At 49.9% G+C, this 27,843-nt stretch overlaps 1 protein-coding gene across 1 annotated transcript; it reads left to right on the plus strand.

Moving 5' to 3' along the window:
• Positions 1 to 286: 286 nt before the first annotated feature.
• Positions 287 to 27,746, plus strand: NALF2 (NALCN channel auxiliary factor 2). Its single transcript, XM_045383388.3, has 3 exons — positions 287 to 1,398; positions 24,235 to 24,406; positions 24,813 to 27,746. Exons 1-3 carry the CDS (start codon positions 508 to 510, stop codon positions 25,196 to 25,198), a joined length of 1,449 nt encoding a protein of 482 aa, XP_045239323.2. The 5' UTR covers positions 287 to 507; the 3' UTR covers positions 25,199 to 27,746.
• The last annotated feature ends 97 nt before the right edge of the window (positions 27,747 to 27,843 follow it).

A 27,843-nucleotide genomic window follows, 5' to 3' on the forward strand; every position in this document is an offset into this window, starting at 1 on the left:
GAGCGGGCAGCGGGCGGACAGGCGGGAGCGGAGCGGCGCGGGGCGGGGCCCGCACGGCGGCGCTGAGGGGCGCAGAGCTGCGCCGAGCCGAGACGGCCGGTTTGGAGTGCGAGCCGGGCGGCCGCCGGCGCTGAGTGAAGTGGCGCGGAGCCGAGGGCAGCTGAGGGGCCCGACACTATGAGGAGTGCGGCGCCGCCGCCGCAGCCGCCACCGCCCCAGTGCCCCGCACCGCCCCCAACCGGGACGCCGGGCAGCGCCTAGCGGGCCGGGCGGCGGCGCCCGGGCTGAGAGCGACGGAGCGCGGGAGCGGCGCGGAGACGGCACCAGAGCGCCCCGCGACTCCGGCCTGAGCGGGGCACCGGGCCGGCCGGCCTGCCTCACCATGCAGCCCCCGAGGTAGAGCCTGGACGGCGCCGAGGAGCGCAGAGCGGCGCGCAGCCAGCCCGCCCGAGACGGCCGTCCGGCCTCGCGCCTGCCTACTCCCTCCAGCCCGGACCCCCCTGAAATATGTTCAGGGGCGCTTGGATGTGGCCCGGGAAAGACGCCGCCGCGCTGACTATCTGCTGCTGCTGCTGCTGCTGGGCTCCCAGGCCGAGCGACAAACCTTGCGCCGACTCCGAGCGGGCGCAGCGATGGCGACTGTCCCTGGCGTCCCTGCTCTTCTTCACCGTGCTGCTCGCTGACCATCTGTGGCTGTGCGCGGGGGCCCGGGCCCGGCCCCGGGCCAGGGAGCTGAGCAGCGCCATGCGGCCGCCCTGGGGGACCGGCCGAGAGCGGCCGCCGGTGCCTCCTCGCGCGGTGCTGCCGCTGCCGCTGCCGCTGCCGCTGCCGCCGCCGCCGCCGCAGCCCGGCGAGCCCAGCGCGCCCCCGGGCACCTGCGGCCCCAGATACAGCAACCTGACCAAAGCCGCCCCCGCCGCCGGCTCTCGGCCGGTCTGCGGCGGCGTCCCAGAGCCCACGGGGCTGGACGCAGCTTGCACCAAATTGCAATCTTTGCAGAGACTTTTCGAACCCACCACCCCGGCTCCCCCTCTGCGGCCCCCTGACTCCCCTTCCCGTGGCCCGGCCGAGTTCCCCTCCGCCAAAAAAAACTTGCTCAAAGGCCACTTTCGGAACTTCACTCTCTCCTTTTGCGATACCTACACGGTCTGGGACTTGCTGCTGGGCATGGACCGCCCCGACAGCCTGGACTGTAGCCTGGACACCCTGCTGGGGGACCTGCTAGCCGTGGTGGCCAGCCCGGGCTCCGGGGCCTGGGAGGCGTGTAGCAACTGTATCGAGGCATACCAGCGGCTGGACCGACACGCTCAGGAAAAATATGACGAGTTCGACCTCGTGCTGCATAAATACTTACAGGCGGAAGAGTACTCAATCCGGTCCTGCACGAAAGGCTGTAAGGTAAGGACTGGCTTCCGCAGCCACAACAGCCGCCCTGGGCAGCGGCAGCGGCAGCGTCAGTGGCAGCGGCAGCAGTGGGATGGGAAGAAAAAAGGAAGTCTCCCTTTCTACCCACCCCACCACTCCCACCGTGCCCAGTGCAGCACTAACCAGTGCCACCCTGGGACCCTCCCTAGTCAAGGGGCCTCAGGGATTCAGGTCAGGTAACCACCTGGCCAACTTCTATTAATTCCGGGTTTGGGCACCTTAGGCCTGGGGCTTCCTGGAGACCTGCCCCCTCATGAGTGGGGAGGGGCCACGGGGCCCTGGGCTGACAATGAGGTGGCAAGAGGGATTGTGCTCCCCCCAGCCTCCATCCTCAGCCAGCCATGCCCCCCTCCTTTCCGAAGCTGGAATTGAACGTCCTGGGACTGGCTGGTACAGGGGGAAGGCCAAAGACGGGAGGAAGAATATTTGGCAACCAAACCCTCACCCTTTGGCTTCTGCCAGTGGCTGAGAGGAGGAGCACTCCTGGTGGTGGGACACACCAAACTCTTGACCTTACGTGACCTGAGGTGGCTGGCCAGAGCCGAGGCAGGTCAACCCCAGGGGGTGCCTGTCTTCTCCCAAGGAAGTCACCTGCAGGCTCTACTCCCCTGACAAAGGAAGGAGCTGGGAACAGGGAACAGCGACTGGTGGGAAGGCCACTGAAGGTTGGTGCATTCTCATACAAAACTCCTAGTGCCTTCCCAGCACCCCAGGGTGACAGTGGAGGGAAAACTGGCTTTCTAGCTGCTGGGGATAGGTATCCAGAGGAGAGGCGAGGCAGCTGCAGAACAGGCCCGCCTAGGGAAGAGCCGAGTGTTAAACTTCTTGATCCTCGGCGGGGTTGCTCTGGACAGTTAGGTGGGTGAGGGCTGCAAACATTTGGGACTTGATGCTACTGCCCTGCTCACCCGGCCTGGCCAGGTGACCTGCCTTTGGGAGGAAAGAACAGCAAGGTCAAAGGGTCAAATGACAAGGAGACTGGGAGGGGTGGTGACCTCACACATCCTCGAGCTGGGGCCAAGAGCTGGAGAGTGAGACAGTTGCTTTCTAGCCTAGATCGTCTCCCTCCAAGACTTTGGGGAGGGGCAGAAAGTGCCCTTTTCCATCCAGCATGGCCCTTGTGGACTTCTGCAGGGCTTCCATGCTTTTGGCGGGTTCCCTAGGGATTGGGGGCAGAGGGTTGGGCAGGAAAGGGGTAGTTCCTCGCTCCTGACTTCACTTTCTCCTTCTCCTTTTTCCTGCTCTCGTAACCTAGCAGTCTCCCTCCCGCCTCCCTCAGCCTCAGCTGACTCACTGCCTCACTCACACTACCAAATGAGATATTCCACTTCTTAAAGGTGTACAAGCAGATAGACACACACACTGCCATACACCATCACCACCACCCTGGGCAAAGTCACATAGACATGCAGAGAGGTCATCACACCCACAAACAGTGTCACAGAAGCAGATGCCGTGTCACACACACGCACATCTCCCCATGGTGTCAGAGACACGCAGGCAGAAGTACTGTCACATGAAGAAGGACACATTTTGTCTTAATAGAGACACATACCCTTGATGTCAGCCACGGACACATACACTCAGTGGGAGCAGAGAGACAGGGTCCACAAGCAGATGGAATCGAGGATGTCTGTTTTTTGTGGCCCTCCCTTCAACCCCATGGCCCTGTTTTTTGTTTGTTTGTTTGTTTGTTTGTTTTGTTTTTTTCCTCAATCACCAGTATGGATGAGAGGCACACCACAACTTCCCCACGGGGTTTTCTCCATGTTGTAGTCGATTCCGATTTCTGTCTGGACCTGAACTAAATACAAATCTCTCATGTTGACTGTTTTACCAAGCAGTGTGACGTAGAAGAAATATATCTGATCTCTCTGATTCAGGAGGCCTTATCACCTCTACCTCTTGTAAGTGGTATGACCTTGGGCAAGTCACTTCACTTTTGTAAGCTTTCATTTCCTCATTTGTAAAACAGGGATCGTCATCCTTGCTCTGCCCACATCCTGGGTCTTTTGTGGGGAGAAGGTGCAGATGTATTTTGTAATAAGAATATAACATCTGACATTAATGTAATGCTTAGGGTTTTTCCGCCCCTCTCGTGTATGTTATGAGATCAAGGAGGCTGGTGATACTAACACCATTACTCCCGTTTTACAGATGAGGAAATTTAGGTGCAAGGGGATCAAACGGTTTGCCCTAAGGTCACTCAGATAATGAGCAGGAGTGCCAGGACTCCAGCCCACCTGTTTTGGTGCTAAGCTGGTGCTTTTGCCATGGCCTCACATCAAGTTCCTGATGGCCCTCCCTCCTCTCCTTTGTCTTCTTGTCTGTCTCTCTCCAGCAAACCAGCGAACTCCTCCTGCTCTCTTGCTGCCTGCTGTGCCGGCAGAAGGGCAGTGCCAGCTCCACAGCTCTCTTCCTGCCTTTCCCACCCCTTGTCCAATGCTCTCTCCCTCAACTGAGGCCAGACCCACCTAGCTCTCGAATCCAGCTGTATGATGGGTACTAAGGGAAAAGACAACCTTGCTACCCTTCTTGGACTGTAGGCTCCTCTCTCCTCAGCCCCTCACCCCACCTCCCTGGCAGGCCTTAGTTGCCATTCCCCAACCCTGTTCCTGGGCTCCAAGCCCTCCTGTCCAGTCCCCACTCCAAATGGGATCCCTGGGAGATGATGCCCCACCCTCAGAGCTTCTCCAGAGTGGAGAGCCCACAGCCCCAGGCCAGGATGAAGACGCTTTCTCTACTTCTGGAAACCAAGCTGGGAACCTCTGTTCCAGAGCCAGGTGACCCCCTGTCCCCAGGGCCCTGTCCTGAGTGCATCAGTTAGCTCTTCCCTGGGTGGCCCCCAAAACCCTGTTCTCTGCCTTTGCAATATCTGCCCCTGTTTCAGGCCACACAGGGCCCCACGAATCATACCTGTCCTCGCTGCTGCCAGTGACACCTCCCAATTTAGTACCAGCTGCAACATTTCCTTAATGTGTGACTGACTTCCTCTCACACAGCAGGGCAATGTTAACTTAGGCAGGCCGATGCCCTTCCCCGCCCTGGCCTCTCCCAGCTCCTAGGGTCATGCCTCATCTCTCTCTTATCTCCCTGTGCATCCCCCCAAGCCCTGTTTCCTCCAACCCCCACCCCACTCTCTTGGACCTAGCTAGGGTTACTGGACAACCGCCTCACTCCCCCATGCCTCTGCAGCCTCCCAGTTCTGCCACGCTTCTGCCTTTCTGATTGCCTCTTCCCCCACCTCTCTCTTTCCTCCTCTCTCTTCAGAACATTCAGACTAGGGGGAGTGATGGAGATGGGGGCAAAATCCTGACTTCTCTCAAAGCTATTGATCTGAGAGGGAATAGAGGCCCAAGGGAGGGACAGTTCTTAGCTCTTTCACCAGCCATAGGGTTGCATTAGTAAAGATGAGTACCGGGGAAAGATGTGATCGTTCTGCTCTACTCCAGACAGACCCAAGCACACCTGGCAGACAGTATGTTTGATTTTGGGTCTCACACTGACTGGGCTGAGGAGGAGGCAGGAACCCATGTTCTTCTGGAGAGAGTAGAAGGAGGTGTCTCACTTGGAGAAGAGGCGACTCAGGCAGACATGCTGTCTGACGTCACACCTCAGAAGAGTTGACATGGTATACATGAAGAAGCATGACCTCCGTAGCCCCAAAGGGCTTTTGTAGTTAGAAAGTCCTAGGTTAAAACGTAGTTCTTTTATTTATTACCTGTGTAACCTTGAGCTAAGGACGTCAACTCTCTGAGCCTCACTTTTTCTCACCTGTAAAATGGGGCTAATTCATTGTAACAGTCCTGCGAGGTCATTATTAATGAGAAGAGTCTTTACAGTACCTAGACCTGCCATAGCAGAGTTGCTCAGTTTCTTCCTTTCAAAAAAGGAACAGACTGCCTTAGGAGGAAGTGAGTTCCTCCTCCCAGGAAGTATCTGGCCCGGTACAGGTGGACCCCTGGGGAAAATGCCATGGAGGCAACTCTAACACCAGATTTTGAGCAGAGTTGGACCGGGTGACCTTTGAGGTCTATTTCTGCCTGGATTTTAGGCCTGTGAGCAAAGCTTGCTCCTTGAACAGCAGCACTGGATGGGGAGGGCTGGGGAAGGAGGTTGGTCCTAACACCCACACAAAGAGAGGGGGTGGGGGGCTGCCAGAGCCAGCGCCTTGCCTTCTGCCCGTACCCGCTGGGGCCCTGCTCTTCCTCCACTCCGGCTGGCAGCTGTTTCTGCCTCACTGCCTTCCTCTCTCCTCCCACCTGCCACAGCTTTCCTGCCAAGCAGGACTCCTTGCTAACACTGGGTATGAGGGGTGCTGAGAGCAGGGAGCTCAGGGCACTGGGTAAAGGGCAGGAGCCCCAAGTTGGCCAGTGGTCTCTGTTACCATCACACAGGCTTGCAGTCAGGGAGCAGTGCCCCACAGGCAGCCTCCCTGACCCAGGGCTCTTAGAGCCAGAGAGGTGCCCTGGTCCCTGTTTGGGGGTAGAGGAAGGGGCAGGCTGTCAATAAACAGCCTCTTGGGAGCCATGGAAAACCCTGCCCTGGGAGAGGGGCCTCCAGATCCACAGAAGCTCATCTCGTCACCAAGGAATGTGAGCATGGGGTTCTGGGAAGGAGCAGGAACCAGGAATCCTGGAGCAGGGACAGAGAGGAGGCAATGTTTATAGCTAGGACAAGGACACAGTGAATTAAGACTGGGAGTGGGAAAGTGGCCTTATGCTGCTCACACCTTTCCAGACCCTTCACGCCCACTCTGACCTGCCCCAACTCCAACCCCCATATTCTTCCCACATGTTAGCTCACACCCAACATGCCTATCCACTTTCCAATGACCCTACAACCTTCCCAATCTTCTACTTATCACCCTAGGCTTTTCCCAAGTCACACCCACGCCTTACTTCCTCTACCTATAGTCCTCCAACCCCTGCCCCTCCTGACAGTGACCTCTACCCCCTTTTACCCCAACTCTGGACCTCACTCCCCACCTCCTTCCTGTCAACAGTCAGCCCCTCACATTCCACCTTACTCCCCCTATTCCCATCTCCCACCTGACACCCCGCCCAAACCTTTACTCCAAGATCCCATACCCTCTTCTGGCCCGCATGCCCCTTGGGTGTTGCATCACTCACACTCCACTCACACTTTACCTCCCTTTTCCCCATCCCTTGTCTTGCTCCCTTTCATCTTCTGGTCCTGTCTTCTGCCCTCTTTCCTCCTGCCTCCCCCTCTCCCTGTCTACTCTCTTTCTCCCACTTCCCTTCTCTCCTTACCATTCAGGGTAGACATGTACATGTGTGCATGCACACACAGACACACATCCCCCAGTCTTCTTCATGGCTACTTCCCATCCTTCCCGCAGGCTGGTGCCTGACTACTACAGTCACCATAGCAACGGGAACCTCCAGGAAGGATACACTGGTATCTCCTGAAGGTGGGGGTTGGGGGAGTTAGGTGGAGAAAGGGAGCTAACAGCCTCCCACCCATTACCATGGTCTGGCAGGAAAAGTCTTCTGAACATGGTGAAGGTGGAAGTGAAGAGAGGGAAGACAGTGGGTGGGACCAAGATCAAAGGAGGGTCAAGAATCTCCCAACACATCGTAAGCATGAGAGGGTGCTTCGAAGCCATGCAGGTGCATGCTGGTCCCCTCTGGATATGTCAGTACCCTAAGGAAAGGGTATACCCACTTTTTTACATGTGGGGAGGGACATCGGCTAACACCTCAGACTCAGGGGTGGGAGTGTGTCCTAGAAAAACTTCTCCTTCGGGGCAGTTCTTCTGTGCCCCCACCCTCTGAGGCTGTTTACCTGCTGTGTGCCCGTGCAGACTGGGCATCAAACCTGCCCTTCCCAGCTCATTTCTCAACCACATGTGGATTCCAGCTGCTAGTGTTAGCTGAAAGCCAGGGGTGGCCCCTGCTTCTGGGGGTCTGGACAAATCTGGACCACTACAAGCACCATTCTCCAATGCTGCCCTGGTAGGTCTCTGGGGAATGGGTATGTTTGCATTTTGCGTGATTACAAGCACACAGACCAGAGTGTGTGCAAGAGGCCAGGGATGCTGGACCAGCCTTTTCTCCCTGGGCATAAAAGTGGGTTCAGTAAAGCCTGAATTTTTGATACTGTGAGCCAGATAGGTGCTTAGAGGGGAGAGCAAGGGCACCAGGCGAGCTGCAGCTGGCTCTGGAGAGGGAAGGAGTTACTACGGAGTGACAGGGACTGCCAGGGCCAAAGCTCCTGCTGGAATGCATTCTGGGGAAAGTAGCTGGAACCTGAGCCACAAGTCTATGGGCCAGAAGATGAGGCCAACTGGCTGCAAAGATGAAAGAGCTAAGAAAGGGGAAGGAAAGAAGAAAATTGTGAGCCTTTGAGTGCCTAGGAGATGCCAGGGGCTTTATATATGTTCATGAACTCATTCAATCCTGGCAGTCATCCTAGCAGGCAGGCACTATCATCATTCCCATTTTACACACGAGACAACTGAGGCTCTGAGGTGAAGTGACCTTCCCAGGCCACGTAGCAAAAGGACTGGCATACAAACCTAGGTCTGTCTGTTCTTTCTCCAGTGCACAGATGCATGAAGAAAATGCTAATAATCTCCTCCAGCTGTCAGAGGTAGTGCCCAGCTGGCTACTGAGAGGCTGGGCTGAGAAGCTGGACGGACTGAAAGGGAGGCCCAACAGAGCCTACTGGCAGCTTAGAGGTCCTCTGGAGTGGCCCAGATCCAAACTGAGGACCCACCAACATCCTCTTTGTTCAATATCCCAGTCTCTTGTCCTTGAATCCAGTGACAATCACTGTTACCTTCCTGGAATAGCAACAAGAGAATGGGCACAAGGAAGGAACTGTAAAGGAGACAGGAGGACCTGGGCTCCTCTCGCCTGGAGGGAAGGTATCTCTGTTATATTCTCAGCCGCAATCTGCTGGAGGGATCAAGCAGAGCAAGAGGGGAGAAGGTGCAGAATATTAACCTAAGTTAGTCCCTAAGCAGGCCTAATGCAGGCCTGAGACCCTGGCCTCCACATCCACTGCACCTCAACATGTGCAATTTCTCCATATCCTTGCCCATGCTGGTAGAGCTGGAAGGGAAAACGACTGCAGTAAGACTGTCGCCCCAGAGTCCGCTGAGGCCTGGCATGGGCTTTGGATGCCCAGTTCTCATGCAAGGGTTTTGGTGAGCCCCTAACCTTGAATACCTAGGCTTTTTTTGGGGATTGAAGGAAGTGCCAACCCACCAAATTCTGCCAGAAGAGGGGCATTTGGTGGCGGTGGGTGTTACCAATGTTCCCTGTCTTACTTGGTTTTAAGAAGATAGCATGGCTACCTGGCTGATCTGTGAAAGGTGAGCTTGTCTGTTTAGTGTTGAACTCATTAAAACTTCCAACCGAGTTAATCTCTTAGAATTATTATAGTCTCAGAATCTTACAATAATATCTTTTTTTTTTTTTCCAGTTAACCAAAAAGGTCTTGGAGAAATTTTGGAAAGTAGAAGTATAAAAGGAAAAAAGTCCCAGAGCACTTAGTCTTTTTTTTTCCTGTGGTAAAATATACATAACATAAAATTGACCATTTCAACCATTTTTAAGTGTACAATTCAGTGGAATTAAGCACATTTGCAGTATTGTACAATCATCACCACTATCTGTTTCTGAAACGTTTCCATCCTCCCAAACGGAAACTCTGTGCCCATTAAACAGTAACTCCCAGCTGGGCGCAGTAGCTCATGCCTGTAATCCCAGCACTTTTGGAGGTCGAGCTGAGCAGATCACCTGAGGTCAGGAGTTCGAGACCAGCCTGGCCAACATGGCAAAACCCCAGCTCTACTAAAAATACAAAACAGCCAGGCATGGTGGTGCACACCTGTAATCCCAGCTACTCAGGAGGCTGAGACAGGAGAGTCACTTGAACTCTGGAGGTGGAGGTTGCCATGAGCTGAGATTGCGTCGCTGCACTCCAGCCTGGGTGACGAAGTGAGACACTGTCTCAAAAAATAAAAAAAAATTAAAAAAAAATAACTCCCCATTCTTCCCCCCTTCCAACCCCTGGTAAGCGTTATTCTACTTTCTGTCTCTAGGAATTTGAGTAGGTACTTCATATAAGTGGAGTCATACACTATTTGTCCTTTTGTGTCCAGCTTACTTCATTTAGCATAATGTGTTCAAGGTTCATCCGTGTTGCAGTATGCACCAGTACTTCATTCCTTTTTATGGCTAATAGTCCATTGTATATCTATGACATATTTTGTTTATCCATTCATTTGTTGGTGGGCGTTTGGGTTATTTCCACTTTTTGGCTATTGTAAATAATGCTGCTATAAACATTGAACATTGGTGTACAGGTATCCTTTGCATCCCTGCTTTCATTTCTTTTGGGTTTATATTAATGCCTAGGAGTAGAATTGCCAGATCATATGGCAATTCTATGTTTAACTTTTTGAGGAACTGCCATCCTGTTTTCCACAATGGCTGTACCATTTTACATTATATTACATTTTATGTTATACATTCTGCACCATTTTATATACATAACAGCAATACACAAGAGTTCCAGTTTCTGCACATCCTTGTCAACACTTGTTATTTTTGAAGTGTTTTCGATAATAGCCATCTTGATATGTGTTACTGTATTTTTACATAGTTGAAATCATAGTGTTTTTTACCCTGCTCTTTTAAGCTTGTTACACTATCTTTTTATATAATTAAATATTCATAAACATCATTCTTGATGAGTGTACAACATTCCATCATGTGAATGTAATGTATTTAACTAGTCCCCATTGACATCTATGTTACTTCCAACATTTTACTATTATAAATAATACTGTGATGATATTCTTTGTTCATAAATCTGTTTCAGAACTACGATTCTTTTTTACTAATAAATGCTATCTCAGTCATTTTTTCTTATTTCTCTACTTTGCTGAATTTTTAAAAATCACAAAATAGTGCATGCTCTTTGTACCAAATCTAACAGTACAGTGGTTTATAAAGAAAGCATTAATGATCCTCCTATTAGCTCCCCTCCCAATCCCACTGCCTGAGGTCCCTGATGTTAACAATATGGAGTGTGTTCTCCTACCCCTCTGTCCAGGCTTACATAAACGTCTACACACAAAATGACTTTTTCTTTCCTTTTGCATACAAATGGGAGCATAGACATTAATTCTGCAAGATGAAGTTTCAGAGCTAGACTTACAGAATCAAAGAGTATTAACCTTTTTGAGGCTCTTGACATACATTACCAACTTTCTTTCAAATTACTGGGTTATTCTAGTTTATACCCTCACCAAAAGTGTGAGACTAATGCAGCACACTTTTCCAGTATTGGCTATCACATCTTTAAAGCTTTACTAATTTGGTAGTTGAAAAATGGTACAGCATTGGCTTTTCATTTGCATTCCTTAGGTCAGATGTTTGTTTTTCTTGTTTATAGGCCATTTGTCTTGCCTGCTTTGTGAATTGTCTTTTTCATGTTTTCTGTTTCCCTTACTGATTTGTACGTGCTTTTTTGTATGTATTAATGATATTAACCTTTTTCTAATCACATTTGTGGCAGATTTTTTTCATTTGTTATTTGCACCATAGAGCTGAGAGGAGGGAATGGAAAGGAAGAGAACCATCCCACAAACTTTGTGTCCTTTATCTTACTTAATTCTTGCATCTGCCTTATGAAGTACATATATATTATTCCCATTTTACAGAGGAGAAGACAGGCTCAGAGAGGTTAAATGGCTAGCTTAAGGTCATCCAGCTAGTAAGAGTTGGAGCTGGGATTTGAACCCACGTCAAATCCAGGGATTTGAATGGCAGCAGACAATGGCACCACCCAGTCTTTGCTGGTGTAATTATACTATCGGTAAAGCTTTGTGTGGTAAAGCTTCGTGCTAGTTCCTTAACAGGCATCATTTACAGAAAAGTAAGGGTACGTAATTTTATTATCTCCATTTTACAGATGAGGAAAGTGTGGATCAGGGAAGTCCAGTAACTTGCCTGAGGTTTTATAAGCAGTATGAGCAGACCTAGGGTTTGGGTTTGGATGGCATGACTGTTTGAGTTTAAAGATGTTTGACCCTGTCTTCCCACTGTATTTGCTTACTCCCTAGGCATCAACTTCTTGGATCCAACTTGAGGCCCAGGAAGGAAAAATACCTTTCTCACAGTCACCAGAAAGTTAGTGGCTGAGTCCCTGTCTCCCTACAGGAGGTGACTTGTCCAAATTCACACAGTTGGTGGCAGAGCCAGAATCTGAAGCCAGCTCTAACTGTCTGTCTAACTAGAGCAGGGGCTTCTCAATGAAGAGAATTTGTGGAATATGCTGGGGAGAAGGAGTTGGGGAGAAAGTGGAGTGCATAGATACCCTGAGACTTTTCTGAAGGAATGGACTCTGGCATTGGAGTCTTCCAGGGTGAGGCTACTCTAGAAGCCCCCAGATGGTAGGACCTGGGACAGGAGAACTCACGTTCTGAGGCAAGAAAATCTTTCTTCTGAAGACAGCTGCCTTCCCTTCACCAATTGTTAAGATTAAAACAGGAAAAGTGAGCCTTCGGCTCTGGGTAGGAAGCTGATGGGTGCTGAAGAAGCAAAGCAGTGTTTGCCTCTTTTTAACACCTCCATCTCCCAGGGTGTGTGCGTGTGTACGTGTATGTGTGCATATGTGTGTGTGTGTGTGTGTGTTGAGGAAAGAGAGAAAGGAATGCTTTGATTGTGGAATGGAAATGATCATTCGTGGCACCTAATATCCAAATGCTATTCCACCCACATCTACTTACAAAGAAAACTTTACTCATATGGAGAATGGACTACACAGACTGATTTTTACAGAGTCGCCCCTCCCATCCAGACCTACAAATCTCTCCCTAATTTGATGTGAAATTATGTCAAAACAAGATTTGTTTGAGTCCACAGGCTTCAGCGGTTGTAATGAATTGAAGGGGACCATCCCAAGGGCAATATGAGTATAAAAGTTTGGACACCGAAGTCCAGATTAACCTGACTTCAACTTCCAGTTCAAAATCTGTCTTCTCTGTAGAATAGCTGTTGAGAACTTGAACATATTCTTTAATCTCTATTGGAATCTCACTTTCCTCACCTTTGGAACTAAAAAATAGGGTTATTATGAGGCTTAAATGCCATGAAGCATGCTAATCTCTTAAGAGCACAGTGCCTGTGAGATGGAAAGTGCTCAAGACAGGCTAGCCACATTGTTATTATTAGTATTGACTGTGGACCTTGGACAAATTATTTAAACTCTTTGGTCCTCCCTGTCCTCATCTGTAAAGATGTGTCTCTACCTCAAGGGATGGTTGTGAGGTTTCAGTGAGTTAAGAAATGTCAGGGTCAGGTGATTAGAACAGAGCCTGGCATATAGTAAGCACTTAATAAATGGTAGCTATTATTATTCTCTCCTTAATTAGGTGTGTTTAATCCAAATGACTGCTTAATATCTAATTGAGATTGGCAACACTGGGGCGGGCTACTTAGGAGTAGGGAAAGGTAATTTGTGAGCAGGAGGTGAAGTATCTGGGGTGGGAGATGACGAGCCAGAGGATTCTAGTGAGGGAAAGCACAAGGATATGCTTAGATGGGGGAGTAAAGAGGCAGAGAGGGAGATGGAAAGACTCCAAAGCCCTTGATTTACCTCATCACTAAAGACCAAGCACAGCTCACAGTCATCTTTGATCACATCTCTGTTCTCTCCAGCCTCTCATCTTTCTGGCAAGGCACAGCATTTGGAGGAGGAGGTAAAGATCTGTCTTTAGTGATCCCTGGAGAAGGCTGGAGATTGCTGCCTGGGCCTGGGCCCGGGCCCAGGTATAGCTGTATGTGGCAAACAGGTGTGCCTGGGAAGGGGAAGTGTGTGCAGCTCAAGGGAACCTATGGCTGTCACTGTCACACTGGCACCATTCCCATGGTAATCTGCACAACCATTGTGCACAGAAGCTCCCAAAGATCCCCTCCTCTCATCTTAGTCCTCTGTGTGGCTGTGGGACCCCTCATTAGCTCCGTTGTCCTGATAAATTTACCGTGGTCCAGACAGTGATGATGGAGTAGATGATCCAGGGCAGGGCAGTGCAGGGCCTGGGGCTCTGCAGCAGGTTCAGTGTGGGCTGAGTCTGGCAAGGTTGGTCAGATCAGGTCTTGGAGATTTTTTTTTTTGTTTTTGAGGTTTGTGGCTGCAAAGCAGTTTGTTTTTATTTAAAATTCAGTTTATCAAAGTACTGTATCTTCATAATTTTAAATGGCATGTATAAGCTATATACATATACACACATATATATGTGTACACACACACACACCTCAAGCCTCACTCTTCAGAGTCAAACACTTGAGACACTCTTGACTGTTTCTTCTGATATTTACCTCAATATTTCTAAATGGTATGCTAATATTGCTATTTCTTGTTTTTTCTGTTTTAAATATTTGTGTATACACACACATATAGATAGATATTCACACATACACATATCTACACCTGTGTGTATATATCTCATTTATATGTATCCTTGTAGCTTATAAAGCTTTTAAATTCTATATATAAAATGTCTGTTAAATGACATATATAGATCTCAATGTTTATCATTAAAACAGTAGCCCTCTACTCCACCCCGAGCCTAAATCTTAAGAATTAAATACTTCCAACTCTCTTAGCTGTTTTCTTCTGATATTTACCTCCACATTTCTAAATGCCATGTCAATATTCTATTTCCCAATTTTTCTCTTTTAAATATCTGTTGACTTTTAAAATGTGATTAGAGGAAGATTTAGTTCTTTTACTCCCAGCAGCACTTAACATACACACATGCTTCCCCTCCCCTCATACATTCAGTATTGGCAAATCAAAATTTCTGGTTTTAACAATATTCCAGTTTATATTACTAGAATTACAAATATTGTTCACAGCTGAGTTATGTAGAATACTGTGATTATGTTTCCTTCCTTGGTCATCTTGTTTGCATGGAGTTAATAATTGCCTCTTGTTTTTTGTTTGCTTAGTTTTCTCATTTTTTGCTGATACATTCCCAGTTTCTTTATCAGAACTATAAAATCTCACACAAACACTTTCATAACCCATTATTTTCACTTTTTTTCTTGGAGCTCTCCACCTTGCTCTAGTTGCTAGAGGTTTGGTTTTCAAGTACTTGTCAAGTACCTCCATGTGTATACCTCCTCCACTTATATACCCACCTCCATGTGAGGCCCTGAGGACAGGGGACAGATGAGTAAGATACAGTCTGTCCTTGGTGAATCTACAGTCTCATGAGTGTATAATTTATAGAAATGTCTTACCAGAAGGCTCTGTGTTAAGACTGATCTAGGCTGTCCCTTTGGTCCCACACTCAGGCAGCCCTCCTCTTCTTTGTTTCCCATGAGTTACCAGAATGTGATACAGTCCCCCAAAGAGCAAATGTGACCCTAGACGGCATTAACAAAAAGTTTCTAGGACAGGAGGGCTGATACCTCTACTTCACGTTGTGTTGATAAATCCTATCCGGGGATTGTGTGTAGTTGCAAAGGACATGGAAATACAGGGACTCATCTGAATGTGAACAACCAGGCTAAGAGAGGACTGGAAACCACATCTTTTGAAATAGTTGAAAAAAACATTGGGGATGTTTGGCTTCTTGAAAGAGTAGTCTACACATAGCTATCTTCGATTTTATTTCCTCACATTTCCTTTTCAATTTTCTACAGGCTGGTTTCTGCCCCCACTGCTCCACTGAAACTGCTCTCACCATAATGAGACTGCCTCTTAATTCCCCAAACCACTGTGTTCCCATCTAAATCCTTATCTGCTGGCCACTCCCTATTCTTTGAAATTCTCTCCTCCCTTAATTGGCAGAATGCCTCTCTGCTGTTTCTCCTCCGGTCTGTTGAGCCACTCCTCCATCTTCATCTGATTCTTTTCCTCCATCTGCCCCTTAAATGTTAGTTTTTCTAGGGATCTGTTGATCCCTTTCTCTATCTACTCTCCCTAGGCAATGCCATCCACTTTCTAGGCTTCCACAATTGCTTACGCAGCCAGGGTGATCTAGGTTATGCTCTGGTAACAAACAACCGCCAAATATCTGAGGTTTAGCACAACAAATGGTTACTTCTTTCTCATGATACATGTCTGAAACAGGTCATCAGGGAACATCGGCTCATGATAGTCACCAAAGACCCAGCATGGTAGAGAATCCAACATAACACTGCTTCCACAGTCAGCATCAGAGGGAGGAGAATGTGGCACATCATACATTTGCTCTTAAAACTTCTCCCCAGAAGTGACTCATGTCACCTCAACTCACACTTCATTGACCAAAGCAAGTCATATGGCCATGCCTAACTTCAGAGGATGTGGGAAAGTGTAGTCCTACTATGTTCCTGATGACTAAGTCCCTAGCCCCTGATAACTTCCAAGCCTTTATGCAGACCCTCCTTCTGAGCTGACTACTGTGTCCAGCTGCCTCCTCAGCATTTCCACCTGGCTGACTCACATATACCTCAAAGTCAACATGACCCCAAACTGAATTTATCGCCTTCACCCCCAACTCTGTGCCTCCTGTTTTCCCTGCCTTAATAAATGAAACTATTCATCCAGCTACCCAAGCCAGAAGCTTGGTCGTCATCCTGGATCTCTCCCTCTCTCTCATTCCCCACATCCTCAAGTAATCCTGGTGATTCTACCTCTTTAACATCTCTTCCCACATCCACCCCCTCCTCCCTATTTCTCAATTCTGCCGCTGTTGCCTTAGTCGGGGTCCTCATAACCTCTCACTCTCTCACTCAGACTGTTGGAATTGTCTCGTAACTGGTCTCCATGCCTCCAGTCTTGATGCCTATACTCCATCATCCACACTTTCAGACAGAAGTCTGAAAAGTTAGTCATGTGAGGGGCAAGCGATCTTTAAGTAGGCAATTATTTGAAACCTATTAAAGGCTCTCCATTGCCTGTAGGATGAAGCCCAGCTCCTTGTCAGCTTCCAGAGCATATCATAACCATGGCCATGGCCTTCTTCTGCAACCTCATCTCCCATTGTGTCCCACTTTGCACCCTCTAACTATGCTGAACTACCTACAGTCTCTAAACTCAACACTTCCAGGCCTTTATGCCTGCTCATTTCTTTGCTTGAAGTGTACTTACTCTTTCCATATTCCACCTAGTTACCTTCTACTCATTTTTTTTTTCAATTCCTAACTCAACCCTCTCCCACATGGAGATGTTTTCCTGTCCTTCAGCCCTCAAAACACAGTTGATCACTCCACCCTTAATGCTACTACTGTACCAAGGAGATACAATGCTTCTTGACTTACAGTGGGGTTACACCCTGGGAAACCCATTGTAAGTTGAGAATATCGTAAGTTGAAAATGCATTTAATACACTCAACCTACCAAACATCATAGCTTAGCCTAGCCTACCTCAGATGTGCTCAGAGCACTTACACTAGCCTACAATTAGGCAAAATAATCCAACACAAAGTGTATTTTATAATAAAGTGTTGAATGTATCATGTAATTTATTGAATACTGTACTGAAAGTGAAAAACAGAATGGTTGTATGGGTACTTGAAGTATCATTTCCACTGAATATATATTGCTTTCTCACTATGGTTAACATTGAAAAAGTGTAAGTTTCCCCATCATAAGTTGGGAACTGTCTGTGCTACCTATCACAGTGACTTCAAATGATTGATTCATATAATTGTCTCCCCTGCTCCTTGAAGACAGGAATCTTGTCTTACTCATCTCTATTATCTGTAGTTCCCAGTACAGTGCCAGGCACTCAGAAGATGTTCATGAAATGTTCGCATGGACAAATAATGAGAAAACCAGACTCGGAGAAGTCTAAAAATACCTGCAGGGTTGGCACGGGGGACAGGAAGGTAGCTGTTCCATATGGCACCAGAAGAGTTAGTAAGAGCCGCGAGTGAAGCCACAAGGAGGAATTAGTTCAAAAGAAGGAAGAACTTCTGTAACTGCTAGAGTTATCTGAAGATATGGGCTGCCCTAGGACAGCATGACCCCCTGTGACAAGGCTTACAATCAGAAACTGGATAAGCACTTGGCAGTGATGTTGGAGTGGAAATTCCAACAGCAGATAGGGCAGTGTTGTGATGGTTCTCATGGTCCCTTCTATTCTGGAACAGTCATGAACCTGACTCCTCTACTCACCTGATTGACATGGATTATCTAGGCCCCTTCAGAGCTGCTCCTACATTAGGGACACTGTTTCTCCACTGGACCAACCGTGTCCAGGCTGGGCCCATCCAGCCGCTGGCCTTTGAGCAGATGGCGGGAGAGCTTTCTGGAAATGTGCTGGCTCTAGGTTCTCACCCTCTTCTCCAGCCATCTCCCCTGCCTTTCCTTCAGGCCAGGCCACTTTGACTCATGATTGCTTAGTCTGAGAAGCAGGACAGCTGTTGCTTATTTTTTAGAGCCACTTAAGTAGAGCCCTATCATCCACCTGGATTTGCCCTTTAATGCCTCTAATCCCAGTTTGATTCTACCAATCCCAACGAACTACTTTCCCCAGAGTTACGTCTATGATCTCCTTCCTCTGGTTGAGGAGACTGACTCCGACCTAACCCTGTTCTGATCCAATACTTTGAAAGCCCCGAGTCAGGACTAGGAGCACTTGGCTCTTTTCAGACCCTGCCCGAGGGGGTCCCTCACACACTTCTCTGTGTGCTCATGGATGCGGTACAAAGAGGCATCAGGTTAGCAATCAGGTTGCCTCCCTTCGAATCATGGCTTATAGTTGATTGCTTCCATGCCTCTGACTTGGCTAAGTCGACCCTCTTCTTTGGGCCTCAGTTTCCCTATGGGTAAAATCTGGGAGCGGAGTTTACTGTGGTGTCTGTGCACAGTGGATATCATCCCCATATGTAGCTCACATTGCTGCTTTGCCTCCACAGGCTGTGCGGCTGCAGCTCCAGCTGCTGGTCAAGGGCCCCAGGGGTACATTAGGAAGACAAGCAGCCCTGGAGAGAAGGCCTATAGGGAGGATTTGGATGGGGAAACAGGCCCCAGGGAGGGAAGCAAGTTAGAATCCAAGAAGGAAACTGCTTAACTTCCTGGTTGGCAAGAACTAAAGCTCTCCTCCCCGGAGGGCTTTTCAGCCCCAGAACCAAGGAGCTTGGGATGGCCTCCACTTTCTAAACTTTCTGGTCCTGAGTCCTGGCTTTGGGACGTAAAAGTCTTCTTTCTAGAGGAGAGTAGGGATGAGGATGCCACGGCCAGGGCTGCAAGCCTCAGAGCCGGAGGGTAAGGCTCTCTGGATCCTCCTTAGACTGGCAACTGCAGAGCCCAGGACGGGTGGTGACCCCTCTCATCTTGGCCCTCCCATTTCAGGAGTGCTCTGCAGCCCAGCTGGGAGGAGGGATGGGACAGCCTTCGCAGCTTCCTTTTTGGGTTAATTGGTGTTCCCTCTAGTTATTCCCTGCTTCCTTCCCCTCCCAGTTCCCATAGCAACTGGGCTGTAGCAGCCAGAACTTGATTGAGCCCAGCAGTGGCCCAACTGAGGTGGGGAAAGGAGGGCACCGCCAGGTCAATGCTTCCCACCCCCCCCCACCCCCCACCACTGCCATCTCAAGGGTTCAGGATGGTTAAGCTCAGAGGACGGGACATAATTGGAAAGCCTTTTATGCCAGGGCTAGAGTTTGAAGAGCCTAACACGCCAGAGCAGGTCTGGTTCTCCTCAGCTCTCCTCCCCTCCCCACGCCCTGTGTCCTGCCTCTCAAATTTTGGATTCACTGTTGCTGGTAGGATTGTTCAGTAGGAAGAACCCTGGAGTGGAGGTGGGAAGCCAGGTTTCCAGTTCCTCCCAAACCGATGGTTCTCAACTGTGGCTGCATACTAAAATTGCCTGAGGTATTTTGAAAAACTACAGATGTGTAGGCTCCACCCACAAGGATTCTGACTTAGTTGGTCTGGGTGTGATGTGAGCCAGACAGGAGTATTTGTGTGTGTGTGTGTGTGGTTTTTTAGACAGGGTCTCACTCTGTTGCCCAGGTTGGAGTGCAATGGTGTCATCTCGGCTCACTGCAATCTCCGCCTCCCGGGCAAAGGTGACCCTCCCACCTCAGCATCCTAAGTAGGTGGGATCCAAGGTGTGCACCACCACACCCAGCTATGTTTTTTTGCAGAGATAGGGTTTCACCATGTTGTCCAGGCTGGTCTAGAACTTCTGGACTCAAGCGATCCGCCAGCTTCAGCCTCCCAAATTGCTGGTATTACCAGCATAAGCCACCACACCCAGCCCAAGACAGGAGTATTTTTTTGGCAGCTCTCTGAGTGATTGTGATATGCAGCCAGAGTTGAGATCCTGGAGAACAAAAGAGCTCCGTGGTTCACCCAAAACTGACTGTTGTCTTGTTCTGAAACATTTCTTTCCCTGCATCCCTTGCCTCCAGCAAGCCCCACAACTCTCCTAAGCCGTGCCCTCCTGGCTTTCCTCCATCCTTGTAGACAAGTGCCCAGGAAGCTGTGACTGCCCAAACAACCTCCCCCTGTCAACCCCTGGCTCAGTCCTAACACTAATGAGACAGGGCAAGCTACCTAGGTCCATCTAAGAAACAGAGCTGCAGAGTCTAAGGCAGGCTTGTTGCCCAAGCTGTAACAAACACTGAGAGCCAGATCTTTCACCTGAGAAGGACCCCAGCCTACCTCTGAGGCATGAGGGATAGCGATGGCCTCCGCTGGCCAGCTGTGGGGCTGAGGAATTGGATTACCTCTGAGCCCCGTGTCACTCTTCTTCCTCCATTCCCCTCATTAGCTCCTTGCCTGTTCCTGCTTCGCCACCCACAGGCCTGGTGTCCTCCCCAAGCAATCTGCTCACCCACTTGTTGTCATGGTGACTCTGGCTGGGGGTGTGGGGACTGAGTGGGGAGGTCGTCTAATTAAGGAGAAAGGCCACACTCCCAATGTCAGGCCACCCCTCCCCCTTCCCCAACCTACCCTTGGCTGGCTCCCTCCCTTCCTCCCTCCAGGAGCAGATGAGGGGAGCGCCCAGCCACCATAGCCTGTTACTGGGCTAATTGCAGTTGCCTGGGAGGAGGGCAGGAACTCCACTGGGGCCTTCTCACCTAGGAGCTGGAGCATTGAACTAGAAGAGCCCAGAAAGAATTCCACAGGGACCTCTGAGTTGCACTGATGGATGCAGGGTTGGGAGGGGGCCGATTGCACACATTTTGGGGTGAGGGTCAGGCAGGCTCTGGGTCCAGGCTACAGATATTGGGGCAGAGCCTGTGGACAGAGACTCATCTTGGCACTCAAGGGCGCAAAAGATGGAGGGAAGTCTCTAAGGTACTGGGACCCTTGGTTCTTGTAATTTCATGTTCTTTCCTGCCTTACTTCTGTTTCTTTCTCCTCCCCTTCTTGCACTCTCTTATCCCTCTTTCTTACCTTTGCTTTCTTACGCTCCCATCTTCCTTAGCCACTCTTATTCCATCTTATTCACCCCCTGCTTGTTCTTACCCGTCTTTCTTACTCCCTCTTTCTTACCGCTTCCTCTTAACAGCCCCGCTTACCCCTATCTCACCCTCTCTTTCAACTTATTTCACCCTCACCTCACTCTTAACTCTTCACCTCCCTTACACCCTCCACCTCTAATTCCCTGGCTGTTTCTCCCAACCCTGTTGTTTCCTACCCCCACTATTCCTACCATTCCTTACCCTCTCTTTCCCATACACCTCATGTCTTCCACCCCTTACCCCATCTGCCACTCTCTCAATCCCCTCAGGCCCCTCTCTTCCTGCCCTCTTTTAACCCTCCAGCTCTCTTACCCTGCCTCCTATTTCCACCTGTTTTTCTACCGCCCTTTCACTCCTTTCCCATTCCTTTTCATATACTCTTTTAGCCCAATAATTTCATATTTAGGAATTTATATAAATAAAATTTAACACAAGTGTGTGAGAGATGTGTGTATAAAGATAATCACTGGAGTGTTGTTCATAATAGTGAAAACGTGGAAATAAATGTCCATGAACAAGAGATCACCAGTGCCCTTTTCATTCCATTCATATAAAACCATTCTCTGTTCTCTTAACACACCATGAATTTGTTTGCCGACATATCTTTGCTTAAGCTATTGTCTCAGCCTGGAATGCTTGTTTATGTCATCTCTACCCACCCCATCTAAAATCCTGATTTGAGTCCAAGCTCAACTGTTTTCCCATCACTGAAATCTTCCCCTGCTTCTCTACTTGCTTCCCTCCATTGGTCCGTGGTTTGAACTCTCTTGTGGTATAGATCATATGCCATAGATTCAAGTTAGATGTGTCTACCCATGAAACTGGAATTTTCATGAGCATAGGGACATGTCCTCATTTAGTTGTCCTGTTCATTCATTCAACAGATTTTTGAAAGTGTATATTGTGCCGAGTACACAATGGTTAATAAAGCAAACCCATGTCTGCTTACGTGCAACTCACATTTTAGTGGAGCTGACAGGAACCAAACAAGAGTGCAGAGAAAGTAATACTTGTGGTGAAGAAGCAAGGAAAAGAGAATAATGAGGGTAGCATCCTTTGGTGAGAGGGGTAAGGGAGACCCTCTCTGAGGAGAGGACATTTAAACTGAAAAATGAAAATGACCCAGACATGTCAAGAGTAGGGGGAAGAGCATTCCAGGCCAAAAGAACAGCATGTGCCAAGGCCCTGAGGTGGGAACAAGTAGGGCATGTTCAAGGAAAAGAAAGAAAATGAAGTTGGAGAGAAAGACAGGAGCAAAGTTATACAAGGGCTAGAAATCTGTGGTCAGAAGTTTAATTCTAAATGCATTGAAGGGTTTGGAGCAAAGGAGTAACACGAGTCAATTGCGTTTTGAGACCCCTGTTCCTCCTGTGTAGACAGTGGATTGGAAAGAGCAAGGGTGCAGGTGGAGAGGCCAGTGGGAGACTGTCATCCAGGTGAGGGATGATGATGATCTGCCCAAAGGCGTGGATGTGGAGCTACAGTTGGCATGCCTTGCTGATGGACTAGATGTGGGGAAACAGAAAGAGAAATGAAGGCTGACATCTAGGTTTCATGGCACTCACTGAAACGGTCAAGACTTGAGGAGGACAGTGGATTTGGGATTAAAAAAATAAGATCTACATTTTAAAATTTATAACATGTTAAATTTGAGATGACTGTGAAATACCAAAGTCCCAAGCAATGCTTTGCTCTTTGGGGGATTGGTTAGCAACACAACCTACCCTATCACCCACTAGTACCCCCCTGCTTTGGAAAAGGCCAGTGTGGGATTGCATTGCCAAAGTCCATGTTCACAGCAGTTATTTGTAGTTTAGTGAAAATGTTTAAAGTAAGTATAAGAAACTGACAGTGCTTCTGAAACCATGTTGCTCAGAATATGATAGAAGAGCCTCCTGCAGCACAGTGACCCGGACCTGGCTCAGAAATGCAGATTCTGAGCCCACCTTCATCCTCTTGAAGCTGAAACAGAGGGAGACGTCTGCATATTTAACAAATGCTTCAGGGGGTTCTGAGGCACACTGAAGTCTGAGAACCATTGCTGTGAGGAACAACAATGAACCTAGAAAGCGCCCCTAAAGATACAGGACTGGATGTGGGTGGCGAGACAGAAACAGGCCAGGTGCATGAGAGCCATCTGGGCATCTGTTAAAATGCACATGCTGACTTGGCAGATCGGGGGTGGAATCTGAGATCCTGCATCTCTCACAAGCTCCTAGGTGATGGTGATGGTGATGCTGCTGGTCCAGGTCCACACTTTGAGGAGCAAGGACCTAGATCAGTGGTTCACAACTGGAGACAATGCCCCCACCCCAGGGGAACATTTGACAATGACTGGAGACATTTTTTTTTCTTTTTTGGTTTTCACAATAGGTGAGGGGAGAGAATGCTACTACTGTGTAATGGGTAGAGGACAGAGATGCTGTGCAATATCCTGCAGTGTACAGGACAGCCACCACAACAAATAATTATCTGACCCATAATGTCAGTAGTATCACTGTTAAGAAACCCTGGGCTTGATGATAACCAAAGAGTATGGAGCAGGGAACCTTTGTTAGCTAGGACCCAGTGCCTGGTAGGGGTGGACTAGATGAGGGACAGGAAGCATACCCGCGAAGTGAAACTGCAAAGCAGAGGTTCCAAATGAAACATAGCAGTGTGTGTGATGTCTGCTCCATGCCAGAGCAGAAGCCAATAGGGCAGAGCATGGATCAAGTAGAGCTCAAAGGCACATGTGGTGCCTGGTAAGGCAGGTTCCTGTTTTTTTGTTTGTTTGTTTTTTGTTTTTTGTTTTCATTAAAAATAACCCCTCACATTTGCGTTACACTTTACAGTTTACAAAACATTTTCATATGTGCCATATTATTTCATCCATACAACACTCTAATGAGGTAGAGCAAGGATTATTCTTTCTTGAATTTAGAAACTCAATACCATCAGCCAAAGAAATGTTTGCTGAATTGAACAGAACTGACATTTGCCTCATTATATATAGGTAGTCTCAGACAAGTCAGAGACTTCCTTGGATCAAGTGTAAAATGACAGGGTTGCACGGAATGATTGGTAAGGCTCTTTCCAGTGCTGACCTTCCAGTACTTTTGTGATCTTCGCCAACACACAAATGCTGAGTCTTGGATGACTGCAGACTGGGGTGCTTGGGAGCACTGGCTATGAGATGGGAGATCTTAGGTAAGATGTAGTGGCCTTGATCCAAGCCCTTCTTCCTCTCTACCCACTGGAATCTTGGGGTTAGGTTGGTGAGGCCCCCTTGAGAGACCACAAGTAAGTCTCCCCATCCCTCTCCTCTGAGGTGAGAAGGGGCTGGCACATGGGCTGATGCTCTTTCCTCTCCCCACAGGCTGTCTACAAGGCCTGGCTGTGCTCAGAATACTTCAGCGTGACCCAGCAGGAATGCCAGCGCTGGGTGCCCTGCAAGCAATACTGCCTGGAGGTGCAGACCCGGTGCCCCTTTATACTCCCCGACAATGAGGAAATGGTGTACGGAGGGCTCCCTGGCTTTATCTGTACAGGTAAAGGCAGGGCACTGGGGAAGAGGGAGGAGGCTGGGGGCCCAGGACAGGCATCAGGTCAGAGGAGCTGGGAGCAGGGAGAACAACCGGGGAGTCAGGTGAGAAGAAGGCCAGTGGCTGGACGAATGGGCAGTGAGGTCCCCAGGTGGGGATAGGGCCAACTGGAATAGGGAAAAAGACCAGAGTGTCTTTCTCTGCCCAGGACACTCCCAGGTAGTCATCCCGAAGAAACTGGCTGGGGTCCCCAGGAAAGAAGGACTCAGAAAGGGCAAGTGCCGAGGGCTGGGGGGAAGGAGCCTTAGATGAGGCTACTTGAGCAGCCCCAGCTCTGGAAACTTGCTCCCTAGGTAAGGCATAGCTATCAGCTCTCCGAGCACCCCACCACACTTTCCTTATCCATTGGCAGGGTTGCTGGATACTTCACCAAAGCGTCCGGAAACCAAGTGCTGTGACGTGCAGTGGGTCTCCTGTGAGGCGAAGAAGAAGAAGTTCAAGGAGTCTGAGGCCCCCAAAACCCACCACCAGCAATTCCACCACTCCTATTTCCACCACTACCACCAACAGTACCATCACTACCACCCCCATCATGAACACCCCCACCGCGTCAGCAACAAGCCCGCCCTGCTGCCGGTCTCTGGGGGCTCCCGCCTCAGCCCTAGCAGGATCCGGCTCTGCGTCCTTGTTCTCATGCTCCTCCATACCGTGGTGTCCTTCTCCAGCAACCAGGGTGGTGGGGGATTGGGGCTGGAGACACTGCCTGCCCTAGAGGAGGGCCTGACACGGGAAGAGTGACAGTAGGGAGGGAGGACAGACCTCCACCACATACTGACATCAGCTCCAGCTCCCCCAGGTGGGGGGGAGGGGTTCCTCCCATGGGAGGTATAGGATAAGGTGGGGGCGGGGGGAAATGGGGGAACGACACATCCCCCCCAACCTACCCCCACCCCAAAATCAGCTCCAACAGAATGGCCAGAGGGCCCCAGGGAGCTGCAAAATTCATCCGGGAGAAAAAGGCAGGAGCAGCAGGTGACCCCTCCCAAGCCCCCATCTATGGGGCTTAGCGAAAAAAGGGAGGAAGTGGGGACTGGATATGCCCACCCCTGCCAAAAGCCCTGACCCCAGGGAAGGATGCTGCTCACCCAGCCTTGGCCCTGCAGGGAATGTTGGGGGGCACAGAGGGGAGAAGCTCTTTCCCCCACTCCACATTCCTTTTGTTGCCAAGATCCTTAATTCCCTCCTGCCCACATCCCTACAGGCGACGGCAGACAGTGCAATGGCCCTCCTGCCACTTCAGCACACCTTGCCCCACCTGGGACCATCACACGTGAAGCACCAGGCTGGGAGATGAGGTGCACACAGTTGCAGCTAGGTCGGGGCCCCAGTTAAGCTATGCCCCACCACCCTAGGCAATGAGGGGCAGGAAAGGGGTACAGAATGAATGGTGAAAGAGAGTGAAGATAGAGAACGGGGAGAGGAGAGGAGAAATGTGGACAGAGGGCTTGAAGAGATGGCCGAATAGGCTACTGCCACCCGGCTTTGGGAAGACAGTTGATAAGTGTTGAGGTAGGCTCGAGAACTGCTCCCCAAATCAGTGAGTTGCATGAGGAGCCCTCTGGGGAAAGAGCACAGGAACTGAGTTGCTAGGCCTCAAAACAAAAGGCTGCAGGCACATGGTTAGACTGCCGCTGTCTGAAGGACCATATCTTACAGAAGGTGCACATACTCCCAAGGGCCACTCTTGCCCTGGAGATCTTGGCCTTGGGGTCAAAGATATTTCCATTTCCGATCTCCATGGGGAGGAGGGACTTAAGCCCAAGTGGGTCAGGCCTGGCCCGGGTCCTCATACTCCCCCATCTTGTCCCAGCCCAGGCCTCCATGAAGGAGAACCTGGTGGCATTGCCCCAGAGCTCTCCAGAGATGAGCCTCCCCTATCCCCACCCTGTCCCCGTCCCCAGCCTACCAAAGAGTATTCACACCTTTCCATCCCTGACTCCATGGGTTACTGTCCCAATTGTGAAACACCCAGACTCCTCTTCACCCTGTAGCAGGGTCTTCTGCTCCAGTCACCCCGGCCCCTTGCAAGAGAAAGTCCAGGGACTGCCAAGAAGACCCTTTGACTAAAGATAATGTGCTGTCATCTCTTGGCTGAGAAACTGTTGAGTCAGGCTAGAGGGCTGGACAACAGAAGAGGCATTGAGAGCCCCCTTGGGGGCCATTAGCCTTGCTCTGGTCTGCTGTGTGGGGGTGGGGAGTAGGGGGCATCCCACATTGCCTGGGACATCTGAATGCTGATAAGAATGGACAGGAAAGGGAGCCAGAGCTGTATTCCTGGGACAGGCCAGGGAGCCTTTAGTGCCAGCAGGGCCTGTGTCCTGGGATGCGATGCTAATGAGTGAATGGAAGGGTGGGCCTGGAGCTTCGTGAGAGTGAAACCAAGAAGCGGATGGGGAAGGGAGAGCTGACCTTGGTCAGCTTAGGGATGAGTGGAGAAGGAATCATTCATGGGCCTCAGCTGGGTCCCAGGCTGATTACATGAGACTGGGGAGTCCTTCCCTGCCAGTTTTCTCATTTCTTACAGCCTATCCCCCAGCCCTACCCCTGTGCCCTGCCCACACACTCCCCTGTTTGGCCCTCAGCACTTCGGGCCTGGTCACATACCCCATCCCTAGTGCTCTTTTCAGCTGGGGAGGGGAAGAGGTGCTGGCTCCTTTCCAGACATGCTTACGTATAAGTAAAGGGGCAGGTGCTTGGGCTCCAGAGAGACCCTAGGTACTGCCTTCTAACTCCTGCATCCTCAGCAGGGGAAAAGGAACTGGGAAGTAAAGGGGAACCATATGGCCCCAGGGAATGGACCCTTGGAGACTCCCATCCTCTCTTCCCCTTCACCAAGTGCCCAGGAGACCCCTGGCTCAGACCAGCCCAAGGCCTTGCCCAGTGGCAGGGGAAAGGGGCACCTCACTCCACCTCAAAGTCATTTGACTGCCCCCATCCACCCCACCACCCTAATCTTCCACCACCTCTCCGGCTGCCCCTGCCCTCCATCACAGGCAGTAGAGCCGGGCAGCTTTCTTATGCCATTTTCTACACTGTGCTTCATAAGTAGGACTTTCTTGCACTAGTTCTTATGACTGAGTCTCCAAACTGGTTTCCTAGTAGTCCCCCATCCCTTCCTCCCTTACCCAGCTATGATTCAGTTGTCTCTGCCCTCCCTCTTACCCTGCCTCTGTGTTTCGGTGAGAGTCTCTGTATGTGTACTGCTTTCTGTTTTGTTGCATTGTGGAGCAGAGGCCTCTCTGCTCTTGTTTAACCCCGTAAAGAAATAAATGGTAAGACTTGATGATAACCCTCCCTTCATGGATTTGTTCTGTGGAGTTGAGCTTGTTGCATTAGGAAAGGCTGTGGCTTGGGGAGGGGGTGGGACCGGAGATGTTGACCCT

Source organism: Macaca fascicularis, chromosome X (genome assembly GCF_037993035.2).
Source record: "Macaca fascicularis isolate 582-1 chromosome X, T2T-MFA8v1.1".
NCBI lineage: Eukaryota > Metazoa > Chordata > Mammalia > Primates > Cercopithecidae > Macaca > Macaca fascicularis.